Source organism: Carcharodon carcharias, chromosome 1 (assembly GCF_017639515.1).
Source record: "Carcharodon carcharias isolate sCarCar2 chromosome 1, sCarCar2.pri, whole genome shotgun sequence".
Lineage (NCBI taxonomy): Eukaryota > Metazoa > Chordata > Chondrichthyes > Lamniformes > Lamnidae > Carcharodon > Carcharodon carcharias.
The window spans coordinates 33,988,623-34,014,126 of record NC_054467.1 but is presented as its reverse complement, the minus strand read 5'-3'; the positions used below and the strand labels follow the sequence as shown (position 1 = coordinate 34,014,126).

Here is a 25,504-nt window from a genome sequence, read left to right as displayed (position 1 = left end):
TTCTCCACCCCCCCAACAAAAAAACCCACCACAATCCCCCCCCCAAAAAAATTAAAGCTTTACCATGGTAAAGTTGTCTTTGCAATAATGTTTGAAATACTTAAAGTTTTAAACATAACCAGCATATTACGAGTTACACAGGTTACAATGATATATTGTATTCACAAAACAAGCTTCATTATAAACATACAATACTATTTTATAATAATAAACCCTGTAAGTTCAACAGGCTTTAAAATATTGTTACCATCCCTTGATCTTTAAACTCTTGACAGGGCACCTGCAACCACACAGCTTTGGCCTGCATTAGTGTTAACAGCTGTAGCATTAAACTCCTCCAAAACAGCTTTTCATTTTTGGTTAAAATATTGTACCTTAGATTTGCATTCTTCATGTTGCTTTTTTTAAAATCTGCATTGGATTTTGGACATTCTGGACCCTAAGAGTTTTGTAATGGGTCCAAAGGTTTTTACAATTTGTTTGGTCCATTTAACTTTGCCGGAATCAGCAATGTTGTTGACAATCTATCTGGGTACTGGCAGTTGTAATGGAATCCAAGGAGAAGTTCCCTATCATATTGTTTCTTGCCCTCTTGATTCAACAACTTCTTTTGTTCTCCTTTAAAATTAGTCACTAAATTGTCATCAGGGTTTACATATTTGAAGCACACTGTAAAAGACTTTATTCAGTTTTTTTAACTCCTGATCTCCATTTTAATCCATTTGCATGTTTTTAATGTCCAAGTCTTGGAAAAAAAATTTCAACCAACCAAACATCAGTCGTGATGGAGAGTGAAAATAATGGTGAATTTAAATCAACAATAAATGATATTCATCCGGGGGCAGGGGGTTAAGATGATCAATTCAGGAATGTCTTTAGGGTTATGTATAGTTGACATCTTTTCAACTGGGATGTACCCTTTTGTCTCTGATAGACGGTCAGTTTTTGAATATACAGGCCAGGTCAGCTGACCTTCAGTGGCCATCTTTGTAGCAGCACATTGAAATGAACCATTTTTTAAAAGAAACAGTTGACATTGAATTTTAAAAGTTATGAATATAACATGCCTTCACTGGTCATGCTTTGTAGCTTGCCTATTTTCTGATACAGTACTTCTAGCTTACCTGTAATATTCAACATTTTTTCAATCTTCAGTTAATTAAATATTCTATATATATATATATATATATATATATATTCCATCTAGCTTTAGTACCTTTTAATTACTTGAAATATTTATGTATCATTAATGCAACCAATAATTACATTTTCATCCCTTTGTTAGCTGTTTGATTCCTTTCCATGGGTTTTATGCTCTTAGTTTGTCCAGTTTATCTCCATCATTTTATGATCCACATATCCTGGGCTTTAATATACTTATCCTTTGTAATCTTATCCAGTTCTTTGTATTTAAAATCATCTAGTCTTTTCCTTCATAGTAACATTTAATTTGTATGTGAATTTCCTCCATCATCTGTGATGTCCTTGGTTCTTCCTTGATAACTATTCTGTTTTAACATTGGAACAATATACATTATTACTTGTCTTCAGGCACTATATTCACACTTCTCATGTGTTACTTCATATTTTTTATGCATTTTTATCTTCATTAAAACCATCAATGCTCATAGTTAATGAAGGTGTGCTCTTGCTGACGATCTTAAGCAAGATTCTTCTCTTTAATTCCACTAGGTTGTAGCTGAATTGGACTCCACAAATAACTTGATCAGGAACATGAAAACAGTGGTTAAGTATATCTATCTAATGGGTGAGATATAAGTTATCTTCCAAAACACAGTTTAAAAAAAAATCTCAAGTGCTGCCAAATATTCATAATTCCAATTAGCTTTCTTACTAGGTAAAAACAACCCATCCAAATTTATCACTTGTAGCACTGGATAGACTCTCACTCTTCAGGCACCATGCTTTGTGCTTTAAGAGGGTGTTGGTGAGCATGGACTTTCTCGTGTTGGTCTACGGTTATGCTTGGCAAGGTACTACAGCAGTTTGCCAGTCTTCTGCATGTTCTGGCTGATCAGGAGACTCTCTTGCTCTTACCACCTGCAGTAGGCATTTGAAAGGATTGCAGGTTGATATCAACCTGTTTGACCACATTATGAATACACCTGTGACCATTAAATCACAGAGTGGGACTTGAACCCACAGCTTATGGCTCAGGTAGGGGTACCATCACTGTGCCACAAAACACCCCCATACTAAAAACACTAAGCAAAGTAAATTATTCTAGTAATGTTAGTCAGGCAATACACTTCCATAATATGCAAAACTTGTTAAGAACTAGAAATATGAAAATGTAACATTTAAAATGCATATTTATTCATTGGTATGCTATTAATGTAGGTACACATTGTGTTAATAAACACACTTCAAAAGTTACTATCTCCTTGCCTTTGAGTTTTGAATTTTAATTCCCACGACTGTTCTTATTCCTTATTTTTGTGAAGATATATGCATTTTCATTCCTTTGTAAATACTTCCATTCTGAGAGAACAAGACATTCACCAGCGCTTGATTTCCAGAACATGAGTTGAACTTTGCCAGTGTCTAATGGTGCCCAATTGTATTGTTGCTTCTTAGTGGTGAAGTTATGTTTGGAATAATGCTGCACTACAGGAAGGTGGAATGATTCTTCCTGCTACCTTGTAACTTGCTTTCAATAGTCACTCAGCTGTTTATTAACACATGAATGAATGTTTTTTTGTGCCAAGATTGACATCCAGGAACAGGAAAATGTTGATCTTCAATTTCAAGCTCAAATTTAACATCAACCAACAGCATCTTAGTCAAAATATCTAACACAACAGAGGGAATTTAACTCCCAAGAATAGGTGATTTGAGGTTAGCTGGGTAGTTAAAATAACTGAATTCTACAATGCTTTGCAATCCAGATCTAACACACCCACGTTTGGTTTAAACAGAGGTGCGTGTGAATACCTGCAAGCATCCTCACCTAAATTGGGGCTTAGATTAATGCAGATAGATGGGTGCTTATTGCAGCAACTAATATCCTTAGGAGATGTTAATGAGATCATGACCTGCATAGGATTCCTGAGGCTCATGAAGTTGATCGGTGAAATGAAGGCGAAATTGAGCTGCAGTTCAGGTGAATATTTAAACCGGAGACTACTGCATCTGAATCCAATCTCACTATTACAGCCGGTGCTTCAGTTCCCTCTGACAAACATTTGGCAGAGAAAGTTCTTGTATTGTTAAATTAATTATTTTTATTTCATTATGCATGTTATATTGGCTCATCTTTGCAGGAGGGATATGTACAATTTAGCATTAAGATTTGGCTGTCAAAAGAAAGTAACTCTACCACCTCCAATCCTTTCCCTCACGTTCTGTTTTCCCTTGTACTCCAAAGGCTGCATAAAACACCCACGAATAAGAAAGTTAGGTATTCACTCAATGGACATATTGCATTGTTAGGATGACTGAAATAAATGCACCACATAACATAAGGTCTGGGATTAATGGCAACAGTGGATGGATAAATAGGAAGATAATGAAATGCAAAGAATTTCTGAAATTTCTATCAAGACCAGGGCACAATCCATCTATGCCTTCTTCGTAAGAACTGCAGATTTCTTCCTCATTACTGGGGGAAAAGCATATCCCTTCTGCTCCTGACAATCCAGCAGTAAATACAACGATGCATCGTCTAAAGAGGAAAAAAATTATAGGCCTATGGCAAAAGGGCAGAGGAGTGCAACAAACTAAATTGTTCCTGCAGGGCCAGCACAGACTCAGTGGGCTGAATGACCTCCTTTTGTGCTGTAACCATTCTATAATTAAACCTGGGTTCTGCTCTTGTTCTGTGTGCAACATCCATTGTGGTGCACCTGGCACCTCCAATATCCATTTATAAAATGTCCCTATAAAAAAAAAAGCTGAGATTATGTCATGCAAATAGGCATGCTCTCTATACATTTGAAGATACAAAACCCATAAGTGAAAATTTATTGATTTAATTCAGTTACAATTGCAGGTTCTGATTTGGCTTCTGATTCTGAGTGGGCTTTTGGGTTTTGCCCCTCCATTTGCGCCTGTCCTGTTCTTCAAATATCAAGACCAGTGAGATTCATGAACTACTTCTGAACATGCACCAATAGAGAAGATCCTCTCAAAGTGGAGCAATATTCAATTACCCCTTATGACAGGCTTTACAATAATGGTGGTTGGGTTGGATGGGCAGGGTAAGGGGTGTTGGGAAGCGTCTGCTGAAAAGTGCTGATCTTTAATGAAGACCCAAGCTGAGCTTCCAACCCCATATCCTCTTCAACACCAAGATCTTCACTTAATCCTCCATAATGCCCACCTCCAGCCCTGCCTCAGCTTAACTGCTGCTGAAACCATTATCCATGCCTTCTAGACTCAACCATTCCAATGCTTTCCATGCCGGCTTCTCACTTCACACCCTCTGTAAAACTCTGCAGCCCATATCCTAACTCGCACCAAGTCGCTGCCATCCATCACACCTGCTCTTGTTTATCCAAATTGGCTCTCCAGTTTGGCAATTAATTGATTTTAAAATTCTCGTCCTTATTTTCAAATCCGTCTTTAGCCCCACCCCTCCCTATTTGTGTAGTGTCCTCAAGCCCTATAACCCTCAGAGTTCTGTGTTCCTCCAACTATGGCCTCTTCTGCATGCCTAATTTTAATTGCTCTACCATTGGTGGCATTGTTGTCTAGGCCCTGAGCTCGAGAACTCCCTCCTCAAACCTCTCCACCTCTCTCTCCTCATTTAAAACACTCCTTAAAACCTACCTCTTTAACCAAGCTTTTGTTCACCTGTCCTAAAATCTCATGTCACTCAGTGTCAAACCTTGTTTTGATAACTGATGAAGTGCATTGGGTTGTTTTGCTACAGAAAGACATTATATAAATTCAAGTTGTTGAAGCATTATACCCCTCCTAATAAAATTATTAGGAAATATATCTCCCATTATTTATAAAAATATAATGTCACTTACATGTCATTTGTCAGTAAATTTCATTGCATTGCTCCTTCACATTTTCCGTCATCACCACTTTCCTCAAAAACTCAGCCACTAATCCCTCCATCCTTGCACACGACTGATATATCTCCAACCTCATTTCCTCAGCAAAGTCCTTGAATGTATTGTTAACTCCTAATTGTGTGCCCACCTTTCTCAACCTCTTTGACCAAGCTTTGACCATGTATCTGTACTAATACGTTCCTGTGTTATATTTTGTTTTATAATAGCCTGGGAATTTTATTATCTTAAAGGTGCTATATAACTACAAGTTATAGAGTCATAGAGGCCTACAGCACAGAAAAAGGCCCTTTGGCCCATCAAGCCTGCACCGGTCAAACAAGTACCTAACTATTCTGATAAAAACAAAAAAACTGCGGATGCTGGAAATCTGGATGCTGTTCGTGTCCGGCCCATCTCCCGCGCATCCGCCCTCACGCCTTCTCCTCCCTCCCAGAAACATGATAGGGTCCCCCTTGTCCTCACTTATCACCCCACCAGCCTCCGCATTCAAAGGATCATCCTCCGCCATTTCCGCCAACTCCAGCATGATGCCACCACCAAACACATCTTCCCTTCACCCCCCTTATCGGCATTCCGTAGGGATCGCTCCCTCCGAGACACCCTGGTCCACTCCTCCATCACCCCCTACTCCTCAACCCCCTCCTATGGCACAACCCCATGCCCACGCAAAAGATGCAACACCTGCCCCTTCACTTCCTCTCTCCTCACCGTCCAAGGACCCAAACACTCCTTTCAAGTGAAGCAGCATTTCACTTGCATTTCCCCCAACTTAGTCTACTGCATTCGTTGCTCCCAATGTGGTCTCCTCTACATTGGAGAGACCAAACGTAAACTGGGCGACCGCTTTGCAGAACACCTGCGGTCTGTCCGCAAGAATGACCCAAACCTCCCTGTCGCTTGCCATTTTAACACTCCACCCTGCTCTCTTGCCCACATGTCTGTCCTTGGCTTGCTGCATTGTTCCAGTGAAGCCCAACGCAAACTGGAGGAACAACACCTCATCTTCCGACTAGGGACTTTACAGCCTTCCGGACTGAATATTGAATTCAACAACTTTAGGTCGTGAGCTCCCTCCCCCATCCCCACCCCCTTTCTGTTTCCCCCTTCCTTTTTTTTTCCCAATAAATTATAAAGATTTTCCTTTTCCCACCTATTTCCATTATAAAAAAACCCCACTAGAGCTATACCTTGAGTGCCCTACCATCCATTCTTAATTAGCACATTCGTTTAAATAATATCACCAACTTTAACTTTAACACCTATGTGTTCTATTGTACTATTGTCGTTGACATCTTTTGATGATCTGCTTCTATCACTGCTTGTTTGTCCCTACAACCACACCGCCCCCCCCCCCCCCCCTCCACCTCTCTGTCTCTCTATCTCTCTGCCCCCCACACACACACCTTAAACCAGCTTATATTTCAGCTCTTTCCTGGACTCGAACTCAAGTTCTGTCGAAGGGTCATGAGGACTCGAAACGTCAACTCTTCTCCGCCGATGCTGCCAGACCTGCTGAGTTTTTCCAGGTAATTCTGTTTTTGTTTTTGTTTTACCTAACTATTCTAATCCGATTTTCCAGCACTAGGCCCATAGCTTTGAATGCCATGGCATCACAAGTGCACATCCAAATACTTGTTAAATGTTATGAGGGTTTCTGCCTCCACCACCCTTTCAGGCAGAGTTCCAGATTCCCACCGCCCTCTGGATGGAAAAATTCTTCCTCACATCCCCTCTAAACTTCCTGCCCCTTTCCTTAAGTGTATGCCCCCTGGTTTTTGATCCCTCCACCAAGGGAAAAAGTTCCTTCCTGTCTACCCTATCTATGCCCCTCAATTTTATACACCTCAATCATGACCCCCTCCTCTGACCGTGTATTCCCGTGCCTTGTTTGTCATGCCCAAGTGCATCACCTCACACGTATCTGGATTAAATTCCATTTGCCACTGATCAGCCCATCTATATCCTCCAGTAATCTAAAGCTATCCTCCTCACTATATATCACCCCACCAATTTTCGTGTCATCCACGAACTTACTGATCAACCCTCCTACATTCAAGTCTAAATCATTTATATATACCACAAACAACAAGGGACCCAACACTGATCCCTGTGAAAGCCCACTGGACACCGCCATCCAGTCACAAAAACACCGCTCGACCATCACCCTCTGCTTCCTGCCACTCAGCCAATTCTGGATCCAATTTTCCAAATTGCCTTGGATCCCATGGGCTCTTACCTTCGTTATTAGTCTCCCATGTGGGACCTTATCAAAAGCCTCACGGAAATCCAAGTAGACTACGTAAAATGCATTGCCCTCATCCACACACCTGGTCACCTCTTCGAAAAATTCAATCAAATTGGTCAGACATGACTCCCCTTAACAAAAGCATTGTTGTTGTTGTTAAGTAATAAAAGTGAGCTACAGGTTTTTGGGCTCCTTCAGTTCCCACAATGGAGCAATTAGCATAGGGGAAAAGTTAGGAGTAAGATTCATGATTAAAGAGTAAGTGAGACGTATTGAAAACCCCTTTAGAAAACATGCCATATAGGAACAAAAGTAAACAAAATAGGTCAATCTACTTTGTTATTTTTTAGACATTTTTAAATAAATGTTGCAAATCAACTTGCTAACAATATTTTGCAGTTCTCTCTTCTAACATTCATGTATATAGATCTTATATATGTTTCCTTGTTACATAGTTCCCTAGTATCTGCCATGGTTTGTATGTTTGTCTGATAATCAGTGTCCAAACCTACCTGCTATTGCCTTTTATTCTACAATTTCTGGAATCCTAACTTTTTTCCCCCTGCCCTCCCCTTCCACAAATGATTTTCTATTGCTGCTTCAAAACCTATTTGTCCCCAGATGACTCATCTCTCCTGTATCACTCTTTTTTTGGAAGTATTCCCAGTTATTTATGAAGATAGCAATGTTGTACTCTCACAGGCTAGCAAGCACTCATTTTCTTCCACAAATTTTCTTTCCTTTCCCAAACACAATTTTAAATTCTCTATCCTTGAGTTTTTGAGCCATTTTTCACATATATGGCTATTGTCCCTATGTTTTTCCTATCTCATTTACACTTACATGGACCACTCCCACTGGATCCCTAGCTGGGCCCTTCAGTTTTCCTTCTGTGCTAGCTTCAGTCAGACACTCATGATTCTTCAGGTATTGCCTTTACAACACACATCACCGTTCATTGAGCATGAATCACTTAAGATCACAATCTCTCTCTGGTCCGGAAAAGGTAATTAAAAAGACAGGGGGGACAACCTGGTAAGATTCTAGTTTCCAAGTGGTGGTCCTCCTGTCTGGTTTTCTAAGCCCCTTTTCTTCTAAAACATTAAACCTTTCTGCAGGTTGGACTGTGCCTGGTATATGTTCGCTAATAAGATCTCTTAGGTAGCTTTATTGTTGTTTACTTTATCAATCTTTATCCTGTGTCTCCTTCTTGGCTTCCTCTAGCGCTTTGTCCCTTCATCAAATCAATGCCGTTCTTACTGTGCTGCTCTTCAGCTCCAATCCTTGAAGGTTCAGTCTCTAATGCTAGACTGGTCATATCACTTACCCGAGGGAATTTACTTACTGAGTCTAATACTCTCCATCTACACTCAACAATCTCCTCTCTTCTGTCTGCCTTTAGAAGTTCCGGTGTGCAACATGTTCCATTTTTATTTTATTTGTATTTGATGCTCAATTTTAATTTTACTTCCCCTTTATGTTTTGTTTTACTTTTTAAAATCTCCCTTAGGTGTTACTTATTTCGGCTTGTCTCAGTCCTCTAATTTCTTTGGTCTTTCTCTGCGCAACTTTCATAATTTCAGACTTTTTCGGCTTCTCGTCATACTTTTGATGTACTTTTACTTAATCCTGCTGTTTCTACATAAGTTTCCTGGCCACTGAATGAGACTGCCTTATATCTTGTACAGTTCATCATCCTCAACAACAAACAAGGCTAAACATTCAGGGGATTTACCTCAGACCCCACTACTCATGAGCCTTGCCCCCTAGAACCTAATATAGGAGACGTCATATCTTTATATTCTAACTATTGACAGAAACTGCCAATTTTAGTACAAAACCTCAGTATTTTTTACCTTTTTAATGTTGGTATATCTCCATTGGGATGATAAATAACATGAAATATATTCTCAATGTAATGTGTGGAAAAAGAATACATCCAAGAACAAAATTGGGTCAAAAGATCATTTAAATATATCATTTAGCATTGAAGACAAGTGTTACGAGTTCCTGTTACAAGCGTTTTAAGTTTTCCTGTGTTGGTAACCCCTAGCCTAAGATCCCATGTCCATCTGCGTCGCTATGCCACCATATCACGAAAAGTTGTGAGAGAAACTCTCCTAAAAGCAAACTCCACTCCAATACATTGCTCCAGGACTTATCTATACTCCACGTGCCGATTCTGAAGAGGCGCCACGTAGGCAGCAAGTCCTGCGCCAGACTGGCCGCGCACGCGCACTGGACTCTGCGTTTGTCGACGTATCAGGCGCAGACGCTTGAAGGACTACAATCCCCGTCAGGCCCCGGGGACGGTGTTTGATTGGCGGAGGTGCCGCCAATGGGATGCCATTATACTGGAGTGGGTACGCGCTGCTGGCGGGGTTGCTAACGTGCATTATGGCGGACAATGTGGAAGGGAATAGCGGTGGTGCTGGTGGCGGCGAGGGGGGTGGTCCATCGGTGGAGGAGGAGGAAGCAGCCGGGATGGCCGGTTTCGGCGTCGGCGGGTTAGTGTTTAACGTCTGTCTGTTGCTGCTGGCTTTGCTCGGGGTGTACAGACTGTATCGGAGGAGGAGGGCCGGCTCGGAGACCGAGAGCAAGGAGCCCGAGCTGCCCAAGATGAAGAAACGCGATTTCAGCCTGGAACAGCTGCGTGAGTACGACGGGCTTCAGAACCCGCGGCTCCTGCTCGCCGTCAACGGCAAAGTCTTCGATGTGACCAAAGGGAAGAAATTCTACGGACCCGGTCAGTGCAACAACAAAATTACCCACCTAATAAACAAAACACAGGGGCTCTACATCCACTGCCGCGGAATGCAGATAGACATCTGCCTGTACAACTTCGCTGTATACTGTGATCATTCAGCTATGTGCAATTTGTGTTCCTTCGTGTTTGCATTTCCCACTCGTTTATTCTTGGTGTATTTGTATGCAAACTGTTCACGTACAGGAAGAGAGAGCAGCACATTAATACTGGGTATAATTTTTTACTCCAGCACAACATTCATTAGTTAAGCTGGAGAGGTGAGAAGTAGAGATTTAAATAATTGCTTTTATTCGATAATTGCAGAGTTTTCCCTCCCCAAGTGCTTCCGAGCATGTGTCTGGCGAGTAATTTTGTTGTCAAACATACACTGCACAGTGGAATCTTGTTACGGATCTGAAGACGTTTGGTTAATTAGAGGGACTCGGAATTGGTAATAGCGTAAAGTTACTGTGGCTGCGCGCGTTTGCAGTGCTTTTCTATTCAGGCGTTGTGTACTCGAGTTTCGAACTGCCGAAGATTAGATGCGTTTAGGGTTTTGCATTCCCAGAGTTTTGAGAATTTTACTTCTAATTCAGTCTTTGCTATCAGTTAGGTGAAGTTTTTATGTAGTATCTTCAGCTGGGAACAAAAATTGTATGTAACTCGACTTTCATGCAAGAGCCTGGTAAATCCTGTCATTGGGAAAATACAAGTATTACCCTCATTCATGCCGAAATTGGCTCCAGACTTGACTATTTTAACGCACTGTTGGCTGGCCTTCCACATTCTACCCCCTGTAAACTTGAGGTCATCCAAAATTCTGCGTCCGTGTGTTAACTTGAACTAAATCCCATTCAACTATTTCCCCTGTGCTGGCTTCCAGTCAAGTAATGTTCTGTTTTTCAAATTCTCATGTTTTTTCAAATCCTTCCATGGCCTCAACCCCTTCAATCTCTGTAATATCCTCCAGCCCCACAACCTTCTGAGGTATCTCCTCTAATTCTGACCTTTTGAGCATCCCCAATTTTATTCGCTCCACCATTGGAGACTACACCTTTAGTTGCCTAGGCCCTAAGCTCCGGATATGTTCCAACGCCTCTTTCCCTCCTTTAAGATACTCCTTAAAACCTACTACCTCTTTGACCTAAGCTTTTCTTATCTGGGCTATCTTCTTATGTGGTTTGGTATCATATTTTGTTTGACTTTTTAATCACTTTACCAGTGCTATATAAATATGTTGATGTTGCATACAGGATTGTGGTGTTGGTACTTTTTGCTGACAATTTCCTGACATCTTGGGGAGTGAAATTGTTGGATTCTGAAAGAATGTTGCTTCCTTCATCAAGTAATATGTGCACTTTTTATAAGCTGAGCGATAAAGCACATGGGGTCAATATTTATAAAAACCACAAAGAAAACTGATGCACTCGGATAAACTTTTCTCTCCTTGTGCTGTTCGATGATATCAGTGTAGTGTTGCATGATGGTTATCGGTTACATCACCACAGGTTTGAGTGAGCAATAACTGTTCCATTAAAGTCCTGTGTAGAAATGGAAGAGTACAACACTGAGACTGTGCTGTCTGTCTTGTATGGAATTATGGAACTTTAACTGAAATCTTTTGGATGTATTTATATTCTTGTCACTTACATAATCAGCAAGTCTGAAATGGTCATGCCTTGCTTTGGTGTTCTAAATTTAAGTATGCAGACCTGGTAGCATTTCATTTTCGATCAGTAATGCCCAGTAGGCATGCATACATGACTGGGTTAATGGCAGTTCTTGACAGTGCATCAGAATACTAATGAACTTGTGTCTCAGTCTCTCTCCTGAAGTTATTCTTTAAACTGTTTTGAGTTTGTGTTCAGACCCTTCACACTGGTGAGAGATTACTTCAAAAATATTCCTTCATTAAACAATCTATCAATAGTGCAATAATTGTGTACTGCAACAGGAGGAAGTACTTTAAATGGGGTGAATTATGGACTTGCATTGGACTGGTATTTTAGTAACTTTTAAACTTTTTAAAGAAAGCACTTCACCTGATGGCATTGGCGCTTGACAATACTTTGCGGTGTTGGCAGAAGTTAATGTTTTATCTTCAAAGTCTGGAGTGGGACTTGCACCCACAACCTTCTGACTTAGATGTAAGAGTGCTGCTGAGCCATAGTTGACACCACGTTGGAGGGGATTTAGAATGGTTGCAGGCTTGAAAGAGGCCACTTGATCTGCCTTGTCATTTCTGGCTCGTTGTAAGACCAACTCAGCTGATGTCTCACTCCTGCCATTCCCCCCTAGCCCTGTAAATTTTTTTCTCTTTTCCTGTTATTAAAGTCCTTTTGAAGCCATGATTGAAACTGCTTTCACCACACTCTCGGGCAGCGTATTCCAGGTCCTAACTACTTTTTTTTATTATTCGTTCATGAAACCTCAGCGTCATTGGCTAGAATAGCACTTATTGCCCATCCCTACTTACTTTTGGGAAGGTGTTGGTGAGCTGCCTTCTTGAACAACTGCAGTGCACATGGTGTGGGTATGCTGTTAGGGAGGGAGTTCCAGGAGTTTGACCCAGCGACACTGAAGAGATGGCTATATATTTCCAAGTCGGGGTGGTGAGTGGCTTGGAGTGGAACTTCCAGGTGGTGCTGTTCCCATGTGCCTGCTGCCCTTGTCCTTCAAGATGGTAATGGTTGTGGGTTTGGAAGGTTCTGTCTAAGGGGGCTTGATGAGTTCCTGCAGTGCACCTTGTAACTGGTACACACTGCCACTGTGTGTCAGTGGTGGAGGAGGGAGTGAATGTTTGTGGATGGGATGCCAATCAAGTGGGCTGTTTTATGGTGTCAGACTTCGAGTGTTGTTGGAGCTGCACTCACACAGGCAAGTGGGCAGTATTCCATCACACTCCTGACCTGTGCACTGTAGACGGTGGACAGGCTTTGGGGAATCAGCAAGTGAGTTACCCGCCACAGGATTCCAAGCCTCTGAACTGCTCTTGTAGCTACAATGTTTATTTGACTAGTCCAGCTCAGTTTCTGGTCAGTGGTAACACCCCTCACCGCCCCCCCAAAACCCCTGGATGTTGATAGCGGGGGTTTCAGTGATGGTAATGCCATTGAATGTCAAGGTGTGATGGTTAAATTCTCTTTTGTGGAGGTGGTCATTGCTTGGCACTTGTGTGGCGTGAATGTTACTTGCCACTTGTCAGCCCAAGTCTGGATATTGTCCAGATCTTGCTGCGTTTGGACAAGCACTCCTACAGTATATGAGGAGTCACAAATGATGCTGAACATTGTGCTCTCATCATCAAATGTCCCCACTTCTGACCTTATGATGGAAGGAAGGTCATTGATGAGGCAGCTGAAGATGAATGGGCCTAGGACCTGACCCTGAGGAACCCCTGCAATGATGTCCTGGAACTGAGATGATTGACCTCCAACAACCATCTTCCTTTGTGCTAAGTATGACTCCAACAAGTGGAGCGCTTTCCACCTGATTTCCATTGACTCCAGTTTTGCTACGGCTCCTTGATGCCATACTCTGTCAAATGCTGCCTCAATGTCAGCACTTGTTGCGTTTTTAAAAAAATGTTTTACCTTATGTTGCCTTTTGGTTCTTTTGCAAATTGGCCTAGATTGGTGTGCTTGGTTCCTCAACCCTTCTGCCAGTAGGAACAGTTTCTCCCTATCTACTCAGCCCAGACCTCATGATTTTGGACACCTCTTCAAACCTCTTCTCGACCCTTTCTAAAGAGAACAGCTATAGCTTCACCTATCTGTCCATGTAACTGAAGTCCCTGAACCCTGGAACCATTCTCATATCTTTTCTGCACCCTCTCCAATGCCTTCACATCCTTCCTAAAGTGTGGTGTCCAGAGTTGATGCTTTATCAAATGTCTCTTATAAGACTACCGATACCACAAAACCACATTATCCTCAATCTTCTCTTACCTCAGCAAAAAACTAATAAAATTAAACATGATTTTCCCTTAGTCTGTCCATTATGATTTTCCTTAAACTGCACTTATTGAAGTGACTGTTAATTTTGCACCAGATTAGTGTTTCTATAAACCTTCCCACCAAACTGACTGACCAGTAGTTGCTGGACTTGTCATTAAACCCTTCTTTGCAGAAGGGTTGAAATTTGCAATTCTCCAGTCCACCCCTGTATCTAAGGATGATTGGGAAATTGTAGCTATTGCCTCTGCAATTTCCACCCCTACTTTCATCAGTACCATTGGATACATCTGATCTGGCCTTGGTAACTTATCAACTTAGTCTCCTAGCTGTCTCTAGTGCACCAGTTTTTGTCCTTCATCCAGAAAATTGTAATCTGTAACCCCGCTTATTCTACCTCAAGGACTTGCTTATCACCTTTGAATTTGGGCGATGACGACTTGTCATGTTTTCATTGGTAGCTCAGTGAGGGAAATCTGAGTGCTAATGTTCAGCTAAATTTGTACATGCAAGTTTTGGCCCTGAGTACAGCTGTTCTTAATATGTAAGTAAATTTAATACAGAAAATTTGTAGTTTTCTTTGAAGAAACCATCTAGGGTAACCTATCCTCACCCCAGAAGCCTAAAAACTATTATAGAATGGAGACTCATCAGATCTGTGCAGACTCTCAAATTATGTAATGCTAGTTGGTATGTTTAGTGATTATCATTTGTGCAATAATGCCTGTATGACAGTATTATGGACCAAGTAGTGGATAGTTAAGATTCCATGCACATTCAGCTTTCTATCACATGAATTTTGTCATACAATGTATATGTTCAAAAATGGATGTGTGGATGGTAGTTCTGTCCTCTTTAGCTCTTGGTACTGAATCATCAGGTGCACACTGATACAGCTGACTTCTAATAATTCAAGGTAATTTTTTACCACTAAAGTGGAATTATACAGTAACTTGATTTAAATCAACATTAAATGAGGAAGTAGGAATTTAATGCTAAAATATTTAAATTACTATATCTGTGAATCAGTGGCTTTTGAAAGTGATGAGACATGGAATTCAAATTCAGGAATCAAATTGAAACATTTGCATACAATTAAATCAAAAGTTGTACATGACTGATCTTTTGACATTAAATTACTGTACAAGGAGCTATGAAATTCAGTTTCAGTTCTCGTAAGTTCAATTAACTGCAGTAGTGGAGTGCTTCACAAAATATTATTAAATGTTAAATATCCACATGGGTTCCTGGCAATTTTGATCCAATCCTCGCATTTCATGAAAAGATAATAATTATGTTTTATAAACTTCCAAATACACAATCTTGCATAATAACCTTTTAATCTTTTGGCTAGTATTTCTCCTTTCACATTCCACAAACTAAGTTGGAAGATGTACTGCCACCTTCGAGGAGTTCACCCCACCGTCTCAAGGGCACTTAGGGATGGGCAATAAATGCTGGCTTAGACAGCAACGCCCACATTCCATGAATGAATAAAAACAAATAAAGGTTAGAGCATTTTACCATGTAAGTGTGCAGGTATAATTTCATTGAATTCTTAATGTAACTCCTGAGTCCTTTGCAGGTCAGATTGGCTTTCTATGTTTTAAGACTGAAAAATTTGATTTGCTGAACAGACTTTAAGTTACTCTGCTTACATTCAGACTCCTGTGTCAGATGACTGTTTTTGCTGTTTGACACGTAGGGAGAATTATGATAGACCAGAAATATGCACCAGACGTACTGTTGCTCAGTGGGTTTTATAACACGAGGACTGTTTATGTAATGTAAGAGAGTCCACTAATTTGTAATTACTAAATCATTCAATTTTTTAAAAATATATTCTGTATTTTTACTGTTGTTTTTGTGATCGAATTTCATGACTTTATTATGTGAAAAATGGAAATGACTGGCATTTAGATGCTACAGATGCAAACTATAGAAGATTGAATAGTATATAGGGAGTCAAGAGAGGTGTCTTTAGGGCAAGGGTAATTGGACCAAAACTCTGAAGACATGTCAAGGTTCGGATAGACAGGTAAGAGCAAAGTTAATGTGGGATAGGAGTCCTCAACATCGACTTCGGACTCAATGAAGTCTAGCTCCCCCCCCACTGCCCACAGCTGATAAATCAGTACTCCTTCATGTTGAATACTATTTGAGAGTGGCAAGGGCACAGAATGTACTCTGGGTGGGAGACTTCAATGTCCATCACCAAGAGTGGCTCAGTAGCACCACTTCTGACTGAGTTGGTCAAGTCCTAAAGTACATAGCTGCCAGACTAGGTCTGCAGCATGTGGTGAGGGAACCAACAAGAGAGAAAAACATACTTGACCTGATCCTCACCAAACTGCTTGCCACAGATGAATTTGTCCATGACGGTATTGGTAGGAGTGACCACCGCACAGTCCTTGTGGAGATGAAGTCCTACCTTCACATTGAGGATATCCTCCATCGTATTGTGTGGCATTACCACCGTGCTAAATGAGAGAGATTTTGAACAGATCTAGCATCTCAAGACTGGGCAACCATGAGGTACTGTGGACCATCAGCAACAGCAGAATTGTACTCAACCACAATCTGTAACTTCATGGCCCGGCCACCCCACCACTACTACCAAGCCCAGGGATCAACCCTGGTTCAATGAACAGCGCAGGAGGGCATGCCAGGAGCAGCACCAGGCATACCTAAAAATGAGGTGAAATTCTGGTGAAGCTACAACACAGGATTACTTGCGTGACAAATAGCAAAAGCAGCAAGTGATAGACAGAGCTCCAGCCGTGAATAGTGGTGGAGAATTAAACAAATTACTGGAGGAGGGTCAACAAATATCCCCATCCTCAATGATGGGGGTACCCAGCACATCAGTGTAAAAGATAAGGCTGAAGCATTTGCTACAATCTTCAGCCAGAAATGCAGAGAGGATGATCCATCTTGGCCTCTGGAGGTCCTCAGCATCACAGATGCCAGCTTTTAGCCAATTTGTTCTATGTGACATTAAGAAACGGCTGATGGCACTGGATACTGCAAAGACTTATGGACTCTTGACAATATTCCAGCAAAGTACTGAAGACTTGTGCTCCAGAACTTGCAGGACGCCTAGCCGAGCTGTTCCAGTACAGCTACAAAGCTGGAATCTACCCAGCAACATGGAAAGTTGCCCAGATATGTCCTGCGCACATAAAGCAGGACAAATCCAACCCGGCAATTACCACCCCATCAATCTCCTCATGATCGTTAGTAAAGTGGTGGAAGTGGTCACCAATAGTGCTATCAAGCAGCACTTGCTTAGCAATCACCTGCTCACTGTCACTCAGTTTGGGTTCCACCAGGTCCTGACTTCATTGTAGCCTTGGTTCAAACATGGACAAAAGAGCTGAACTCCTGCGGTGAGGTGAGAGTGACTACCCTTGACATCAAGGCTACACTTGACTGAGTGCGGCATCAAGGAGCCCAAGCAAATCTGGAGTCAATGAGAATCGGGGAAAACTCTCCACTGATTGGAGCCATATCTAACACAAAGGAAGATGGTTATGGTTGTTGGGGTTAATCATCTCAGCTCCAGTACATCACTGCAGGAGTTCCTCAGGATAGTGTCTTCAGCTCAACCATCTTCACATGCTTCAGCTGACCTTCCTTCCATCATAAGGTCAGAAGTGGGGATGTTTGCTGCTGATTGGTGCTCAACATTGCACATTCGTGACTCCTCAGATACTGAAGCAGCCCATGTCTAAATGCAGCAAGACCTTGACAAAATCCAGGCTTGGGCTGACAAGTGGCAAATGACATTTGCAACACACAAGTGCCAGGCAGTGACCATCCCCAACAAGAGAGAATCTAACCATTGCCCCTTGACATTCAGTGGCATTACCACCACTGAATCCCCCACTATCAACATCCTGGGAGTTACCATTGACCAGAAACTGAACTGGACTAGCCATATAAATACGGTGACTACAAGAGAGTGTCAGAGGCTAGGAATCCTACAGCAGTTAACTCATCTGCGGACTCCCCAAAGCCTGTCCACCATCTACAGTGCACAGGTCGGGATTGTGATGGAATACTCTCCACTTGCCTGGATGAATACAGCTCCAACGATACTTATGAAGCTTGTCACCATCTAAGGAAAAGCAGCCCGCTTGATTGGCACCCCATCCACAAGCAATCACTCCCTCCACTACCGAAGCACAGTAGCAGCAATGGGTACCATCTACAAGGTGCACTGCAAAAAGTCACCAAGGCTCCTTAAACAGCACTTTCCAAACTCAGGACTGCTACCGTCTAGAAGGACAAGGGCAGCAGATACATGGGAACACCACCACCTGGAAGTTCCCCTCCAAGCCACTCACCATCCTGACTTGGAAATATATTGCTGTTCCTTCATTGCTGCTGGGTCAAAATCCTAGAACTCCCTTCTTAATAACATTGTGGGTATACCTACACCACATGGGCTTCAGCAGTTCAAAAATGCAGCTTGCCACCACCACCTCAAGGGCAATTAAGGATGGGCAATAAAAGCTGGCCTAGCTAGTGAAGCCCACATCACTAGAATGATTTTTTAAAAAAAGGCTAGGTAGAACAGTGTTAGAGGTTTGGAATAAAAACAAAAATAAAAACAAAAAACTGCGGATGCTGGAAATCCAAAACAAAAACAGAATTACCTGGAAAAAGCAGGTCTGGCAGCATCGACAGAGAAGAAAAGAGTTGACATTTCGAGTCCTCATGACCCTTCAACAGAACTGAAGGGTCATGAGGACTTGAAACGTCAACTCTTTCCTTCTCCGCCGATGCTGCCAGACCTGCTGAGTTTTTCCAGGTAATTCTGTTTTTGTTTTAGAGGTTTGGAAGGTAGGTAGGTGGAATACAGAAAGAGGCTTATTGGGGCTGAGGGAGAAAATGTTGCTTGAGGATCTCAAAATAAGGGTAGAGGCTATATGAACTGGCTGCATTATTGTAGCCATGACAGAAATCTATTAGAATGTAGAAGGAAGGGAAGTGTAGACGAGACTGGAGAGAACGTCAGGAGAAGAGTGTGTGGCGATATGGGAAATGGAGGAGGAAGAAGTCAAAAGTAAAAGTGAATGAAAAGGTTACTGAGTTTAAAAACAGAATTGGTGAAGGTGCCATTAATATATAAAAAAAATTAAGAGTTGGCAGAAGCAGGATAAATGAATTAAATTGGGAGAGAACATTGAATCAATTAAATAGTTAGTACTAATGGATTGAAAGAGCCTTTTCATATGAATCAACATTAATTAAAGATCAGCACTTTACAGGGGAAAATTTGGATTGTTTTCCTTGGAATTGAAAAGGTCAAGGGGAGATTTAGAGAGGTATGCAGAACTATTAAGGTAGGGTAAATGAGCAACTGTTTCCACTGGCAATTGACAACTACAGGGGAGATAAGGAAAGATATTTGTATACTGCAGAGTTGTTATCTGGAATGCATAGCTTGAACAAATGGTAGGAACTGTATTTGTTGTCATCAAAATACTGTTTGTCTTTACCCTGGGAAATGTGGAAGCATTTTTGAAGCCAAATAAAATAGGTCCAGATAAATGTTTTATTCAGGCACTATAAAATATGAACTATCTGGAGATCCAGTGAATTAGTACAATTGAAACATAGAAAATACAGCAGGAGTCGTTCATTTAGCCCTTCAAGCCTGCTCTGCCATTCAGTATGATCGTGGCTGATTCTCTATCTCAACGCCATACTCTCATTCTCTTTCCATACCTCTTGATGCCTTTTGATCCAGAAATCTATCAATTTCCTTCTTAAATATATTCAGTGACTTGGTTTCCACAGCCTTCGGAGGTAAAGAATTCCAAAGGTTCACCATCCCCTGAGTGAAGAAGCTTTTCCTCATCTCAGTTCTGGACTCCCCAACCAGAGGACACATCACCCCTGCATCCAGTCTGTCCAACCCTGTCAGAATTTTATATTTTGATGAGCTCCCCTCTCATTCTTCTAAACTTCAGTGAATACAGGCCTAGTCAACCCAATCTCTCCTCACACGACAATCCTGCCACCCCAGGAATTAGCCTGATGATCCTTCCCTGCACTCCCTCTATGGCAAGTATATCCTTTCTTAGGCAAAGAGACCAAAACGGCACACACTACTCCAGGTGTGGTCTCACAAAGCCCCTGTGCAGCTGCAGTAAGACCTCCTTGCTTCTGTCCTCAAATCCTTTTGCACTGAAGGTCAACAAACCATTTGCCGCCTTAACTACTTGCTGCACCTGCATGTTTGCTTTCAGTGGTTGGTGTACAATGACTACCGGGTCCCTTTAAACATCAACATTTCCCAATCTATCACCATTTAAATAATACTCTGCCATTCTGTTTTTCCTACCAAAGTGGATAACTTTACACTAGTCCACCTTGTATTGCGTCTGCCATGTATTTGCCCACTCACTCAACCTGTCTAAATCGCCTTGAAGCCTCTTAACATCTCCTCCTCCACTCACATTCCCACCAAGTTTCATGTCGTCATCAAACTTGAAAATATTGCATTTGGTTCCCTCTTCCGAATCATTGATATGTATTGTGAATAGCTGGGGCACAAGTACTGATCCCTGCGGTACCCTACTTGTCACTCTGAAAAAGAACCATTTATTCCTACTCTGTTTCCTGCCTGCTAACCAATTCTGAATCCATGCCAATATATTACCTCCAATCCCATGTGTTTTAATTTAGCACACTAATCTCTTATCAAAAGCTTTCTGAAAATCCAAATACACCACATCCACTGGTTTTCTCTTGTCTGTTCTGCTAGTTACATCCTCAAAAAACACTCCAGTAGGTTTGTCAAACATGATTTCCCTTTCATAAATCCATGTTAACTTTGTCTAATCCCATTGATATTTTCTAAGTGTCCTGTTATCACATCCTTTACTGATGTTAGGCTAACCGGTCTGTAATTTGTTTTCTCCCTCCCTTTTTTAAATAGTGGGGTTATATTTGCTACCCTCCAATCTGCCAGGACTGTTCCAGAATCTATGGGAATTTTGGAAGATGACAACCAACCCACCCACTATTCCCACGGCCATCTCCTTTAGTACCCTGGGATGTAGATCATCAGGCCCTGGGAATTTATCAGCTTTCAGTCCCATTAATTTCTCCACTATTGTTTTAGTAATACTAATTTCCTTCAATTCCTCCTTCTCCCTAATATTTCTGGGAAGTTATTTGTGTCTTCCTCCGTGAAGACAGAACTAAAGTAGTTGTTTAATTGTTCTGCCATTTCCTTGTTCTCTATTATAAATTCTTCTATTTCAGACTGTAAGGGACCTACATTTGTCTTCTCTAATCTTTTTCTTTTTACATACTTAGAAGCTTTTACAGTCTGCTTTTATGTTCTTTGCAAGTTTACTCTCATATTCTACTTTCCCCTCTTTGTCAACGTCATGGTCCTCCTTTGCTGAATTCTAAACCGCTCCCAATCCTCAGGCCTGCTACTTTTTCTAGTGATTTTATATGACTCCACTTTGGACCTAATATCCTTAAGTTCTTTTATTAGGTCACTTTTCCTGTTGTATTTTTGTGCCGGAAAGGAATGTATAACTGTTGCAATGCATACAACTGTTCCTTAAATATTAGCCATTGCCAATCCACCATCATGCCTTTTAATGAAGTTCCCCAATCGATCTTGGCCAGCTCGTGCCTCATACCTTCGTAGTTTCCTTTGTTGAGATTTAGGGCCCTAATTTCAGATTGGACTAGTTCACTTTCCATCCTAATGTGGAATTCTACCATGTTATGGTCACTATTTCCGAAAGGATTCCACACAACAAGTTTATTAATTAAGCCCTTCTCATTGCACAATGTCAAATCGAGGGTAGCCTGTTCCCTAGTCGGTTCCTCGACATACTGGTCTAAAAACCGTCTCGTGTACACTCCAGGAATTCATCCACCACTGTATTTTTGCTTATTTGGTTTGCCCGGTCTATATGTAGATTAAATTCACCCATGATTACTGTAGCACCCTTGTTTCATGCATTTCTAATTTCCTGTTTAATGCCATCCCCTACCTTATCACTACTCTTTGGAGGCCTGTAGACAACTCCTACTAATGTTTTCTACCCCATGTCACTTCTTAGCTCCATCCAGACTGATTCTACATCTAGATTTTCTGAGCCAATATCCTCTCTCACTATCCCAGTGATTTCATGAACAATGGATGAACAATGCCACGCCACCCCCATTTTCTTTTTGTTTGTCCATCCTAAATATCGAGTATCCTTGGATATTCAGTTCCCAGCCTTGGTCACCGTGCAGCCATGTCTCTGTGATCACAATTATATTGTACCTGTTTACATCTATTTGCACTATTAATTCATCTACCTTATTGCGAATGCTCCGTGCGTTCAGATACAGTGCCTTTCGATTTTTTAACATTTCTACACTTTTTTGTACTGTGGCCCTATTTGATGCTAACCATTGTTTCCTATGCCTTCCACTTTAGCTTTCTCCTTGTCTGTTTTTCATTCCTATCTTTGTTTCCCTCTCTTGTGTCTCCCCACTCAGGTTCCCATCCCCTTGCCAGTCTAGTCTCTTGAGAATATTAATGCTCTGTTGTAGAGTACACCGTTGTTTCTCATTATGCTTAATTCATGATTTCATTGGGGATAGCTTTAAGCAAATATGTGTGCTAGGCATTTCACCACAAAATGTAAAAAAAAGTTTAGATCTTGTACTCACTAATGGTTGCAAAGCACAAGTGATTAAGGGCTAGGAACAGATACATCTGTCTACCTTGCAAATCACAATAGTATATGCAGTTGAAAGATGTGCCTAAGGAACAGCAATTAAAACAATGTTTGGTATATTTTTTCTTTATGGTAATGGATCGTCTTGCGTGCTGTTCATGGTTAAGGACCCTTAAGGGTCAAAGAAGTCGTGCTGTTTTATAAAGGGCATTGTGTTTTCTCTTTAGTATGATGTATTTTGCTACAGCGTAATCAGATTTCTCTGAATTCAATTGCTCTGCATTCTTGAAATCAATTGGCTTCTGATCAGTAGCTGGTTGGGTCAGTTAGAGGTTACAGACATTGAGTCCTGGGTCAATAAAGTATTATGCCTTTGTGGATTGTAAATGATTGACATTTTTAAAATTTTTTAAGTTCCATACTCAGGTGTGAGGAATGCTCACACAATACTTATCTCATGATCAAAAACAAAATGCTGTTTTCCCCTACACAAAAACAAAAATACCTGGAAAAACTCATATTTCTGGCCCATCATAGTTCTCCCTATATGTCAAACAGCAAAAACAGTCATATGACACAGGAGGCTGAATGTCTCCCTATCAGAGCAACTTAAGCATATGTTCAGCAAATCAAATTTTTCAATTCTAAAACACATAGAAAGCCAACCTAACCTGCAATGGACTCAGGAGTTACTTCAAGAATTCAATACAATTATAGGTACACTTTTACATGGTATAATTCCCAATCTTTATGAAACAGTACATCCCCCAACTTAGTTTGAGCGATGTCCTAGGAGAAATACTAGCCAAAAGATTATTACACAAGACTATGTAATCAGATCAGACAGCACCTGTAGAGGGAGGAAGGTAGGGTAACATCGCAGGCCTTGTGACCCTTTGTCAGAACCTTCAGTCAATGTTGCTGAAGAGAAAGATCAAGAACATGACTCATGGTGGCGAAGTTAAATCTTAAAGTGACAGGGTATATGGAACACTGAATATCACCAAGATATCTGATCATGAGAGGATCTGAAGCAGAAAAAGTGGAATTAAATCATGGGGAATAGTTTGGAGTGGAGTACAGTTGCTGAGAGATGTGATTATGAAAGTGACTTAGTGAACATGCGATCAAATACAAGATGGAAAATGGATTGAAATGGAGTTGAAGGGGGTAAGAAATAAAAATAGTGTTGAACAACGCACTCTTCAAGGCGGTGAGCAGTCCTAGCAGAGATGGAGCAGTAAATGAAACCGAAAAGCAAAATACTGCAGGCATTGGAAATCTAAAATAGAAAATGCTGGAAACACTGAGCAGTTCAGTCAGAATCTGTGGAAGACAAAAGTAGGATTCACGTTTCAGGTGTTCTGATGTTCTATTGTCTTCATTGAATTTTGTTGTTCTTCCAAAACTGGTTAGTATTCAACAGCATGCTATAAGTTTCTTTTTGATTTGAAGTAATTTCACCTCATGGAATCAGCAACATAATATTTTCCCACCAGGAAACTGCAGCTAAGTTCCTCTTTTTAAATACAGTGTCACAGACAATATATTTTATGTGTAGCATATGCACCATTATGCTAGTTACATCGAGGCTTGCCTATGTGGTGAGCTTGGCAATGAACTGACATAATTCTGATCTAATCTCAGCATTTGGAAGTTGTTGAGATAAGAATGTGCACTATCTTATTACGAGCTGTGGTACTGTTGCATGTATGCTTAAAGTACTGTAGATTTTCAAATATCTTTATACTTAAGTGATACTTTTGAAACAGCTCTCCTTGACTTAATATGTCAGAACCAATAGTGATTTACTGCCATGCACTGTTTCATCTTTTAAAAAATAAGTTAAAATCTTGTTATAAGGCCTCCGTGGGCCCCTTTTACAACTGATTTCTGCTTTGTGCCAAATTTAAAATAGCCTTTTACCACCAAGGTGCTCAGGATATTGGCTTCAGTTTAATAACAGATTTGTCAAGAATCTGTTATGTACAGAATAGAATTTTTAGCTCATTAGTCAGTTCTGTGCCACAGGCATTACTTAATTTTGTTTTTTAGAGAAAGGGAGAAAGAACAAACAAAGGGGTGTAAGTGGTCACAGGATGGTTATCTCTGCGTATATTTGTATGAAGTATAATGCTGTTTTTGCATAATCTTTTAAACCTATATTCTAAGTTTCGCAATAAAGACAGATTGCATTTCTATGGTGCTTTTCTCTTCCTCAGGATGTTGTAATGTGTTTTACAATTACTTCTTAAGTGTAGTCTCTTATGTAGGGTAAACACAGCAGCTGATCTGCTCTCAGCCAGGTTTTACCAAACTAACTAATGACCTCATTCCCTCTTTTTGGAATTACTGATAGGGCCAGGACACTGGGAGAGCACTGCTCTTTTTTCAAAATAATGCCACAGCATCATTTAGGTCCATTTGAATAGGCAGACAAAGCTTTTATTAATATCTCATCCAAAAGTCTACACTTCTCAGAATATAATCTACTCTGTCACCCTAACTCAAGTCTGCAATGGAGTCTGAACTGCTACCTCTGAGGCACAAGTGCTACTGACCTGTGATAAACTGATGTGAAATAAAAAACAAAAACAGAATTACCTGGAAAAACTCAGCAGGTCTGGCAGCATCGGCGGAGAAGAAAAGAGTTGACGTTTCGAGTCCTCATGACCCTTCGACAGAACTTGTTTTTATCTCTGATATGAAATAAATGTTTGTGCTCTGTGGCACTGGAGTTATTTTTGCCTTACTGGGTGTTTTTTTTTTTGCATTTGAAAGCATATTCACTGGTATTTTTGCAT

General features: G+C 41.0%; 1 protein-coding gene across 2 annotated transcripts in view; it reads left to right on the top strand.

Annotated features, from left to right (window-relative positions):
* Positions 1 to 9,653: 9,653 nt before the first annotated feature.
* The window catches only part of LOC121280939 (membrane-associated progesterone receptor component 2-like), a 60,931-nt gene continuing 45,080 nt past the window's right edge, over positions 9,654 to 25,504 (top strand). The window contains exon 1 of one of the 2 annotated variants that reach the window (XM_041193397.1): positions 9,654 to 10,036. In XM_041193397.1, coding sequence (XP_041049331.1) covers positions 9,688 to 10,036 — 349 coding nt within the window. In that variant the 5' untranslated portion in view covers positions 9,654 to 9,687. The remainder of the gene's footprint in view (positions 10,037 to 25,504) is intronic. The other variant, XM_041193406.1, reaches the window with a different exon arrangement.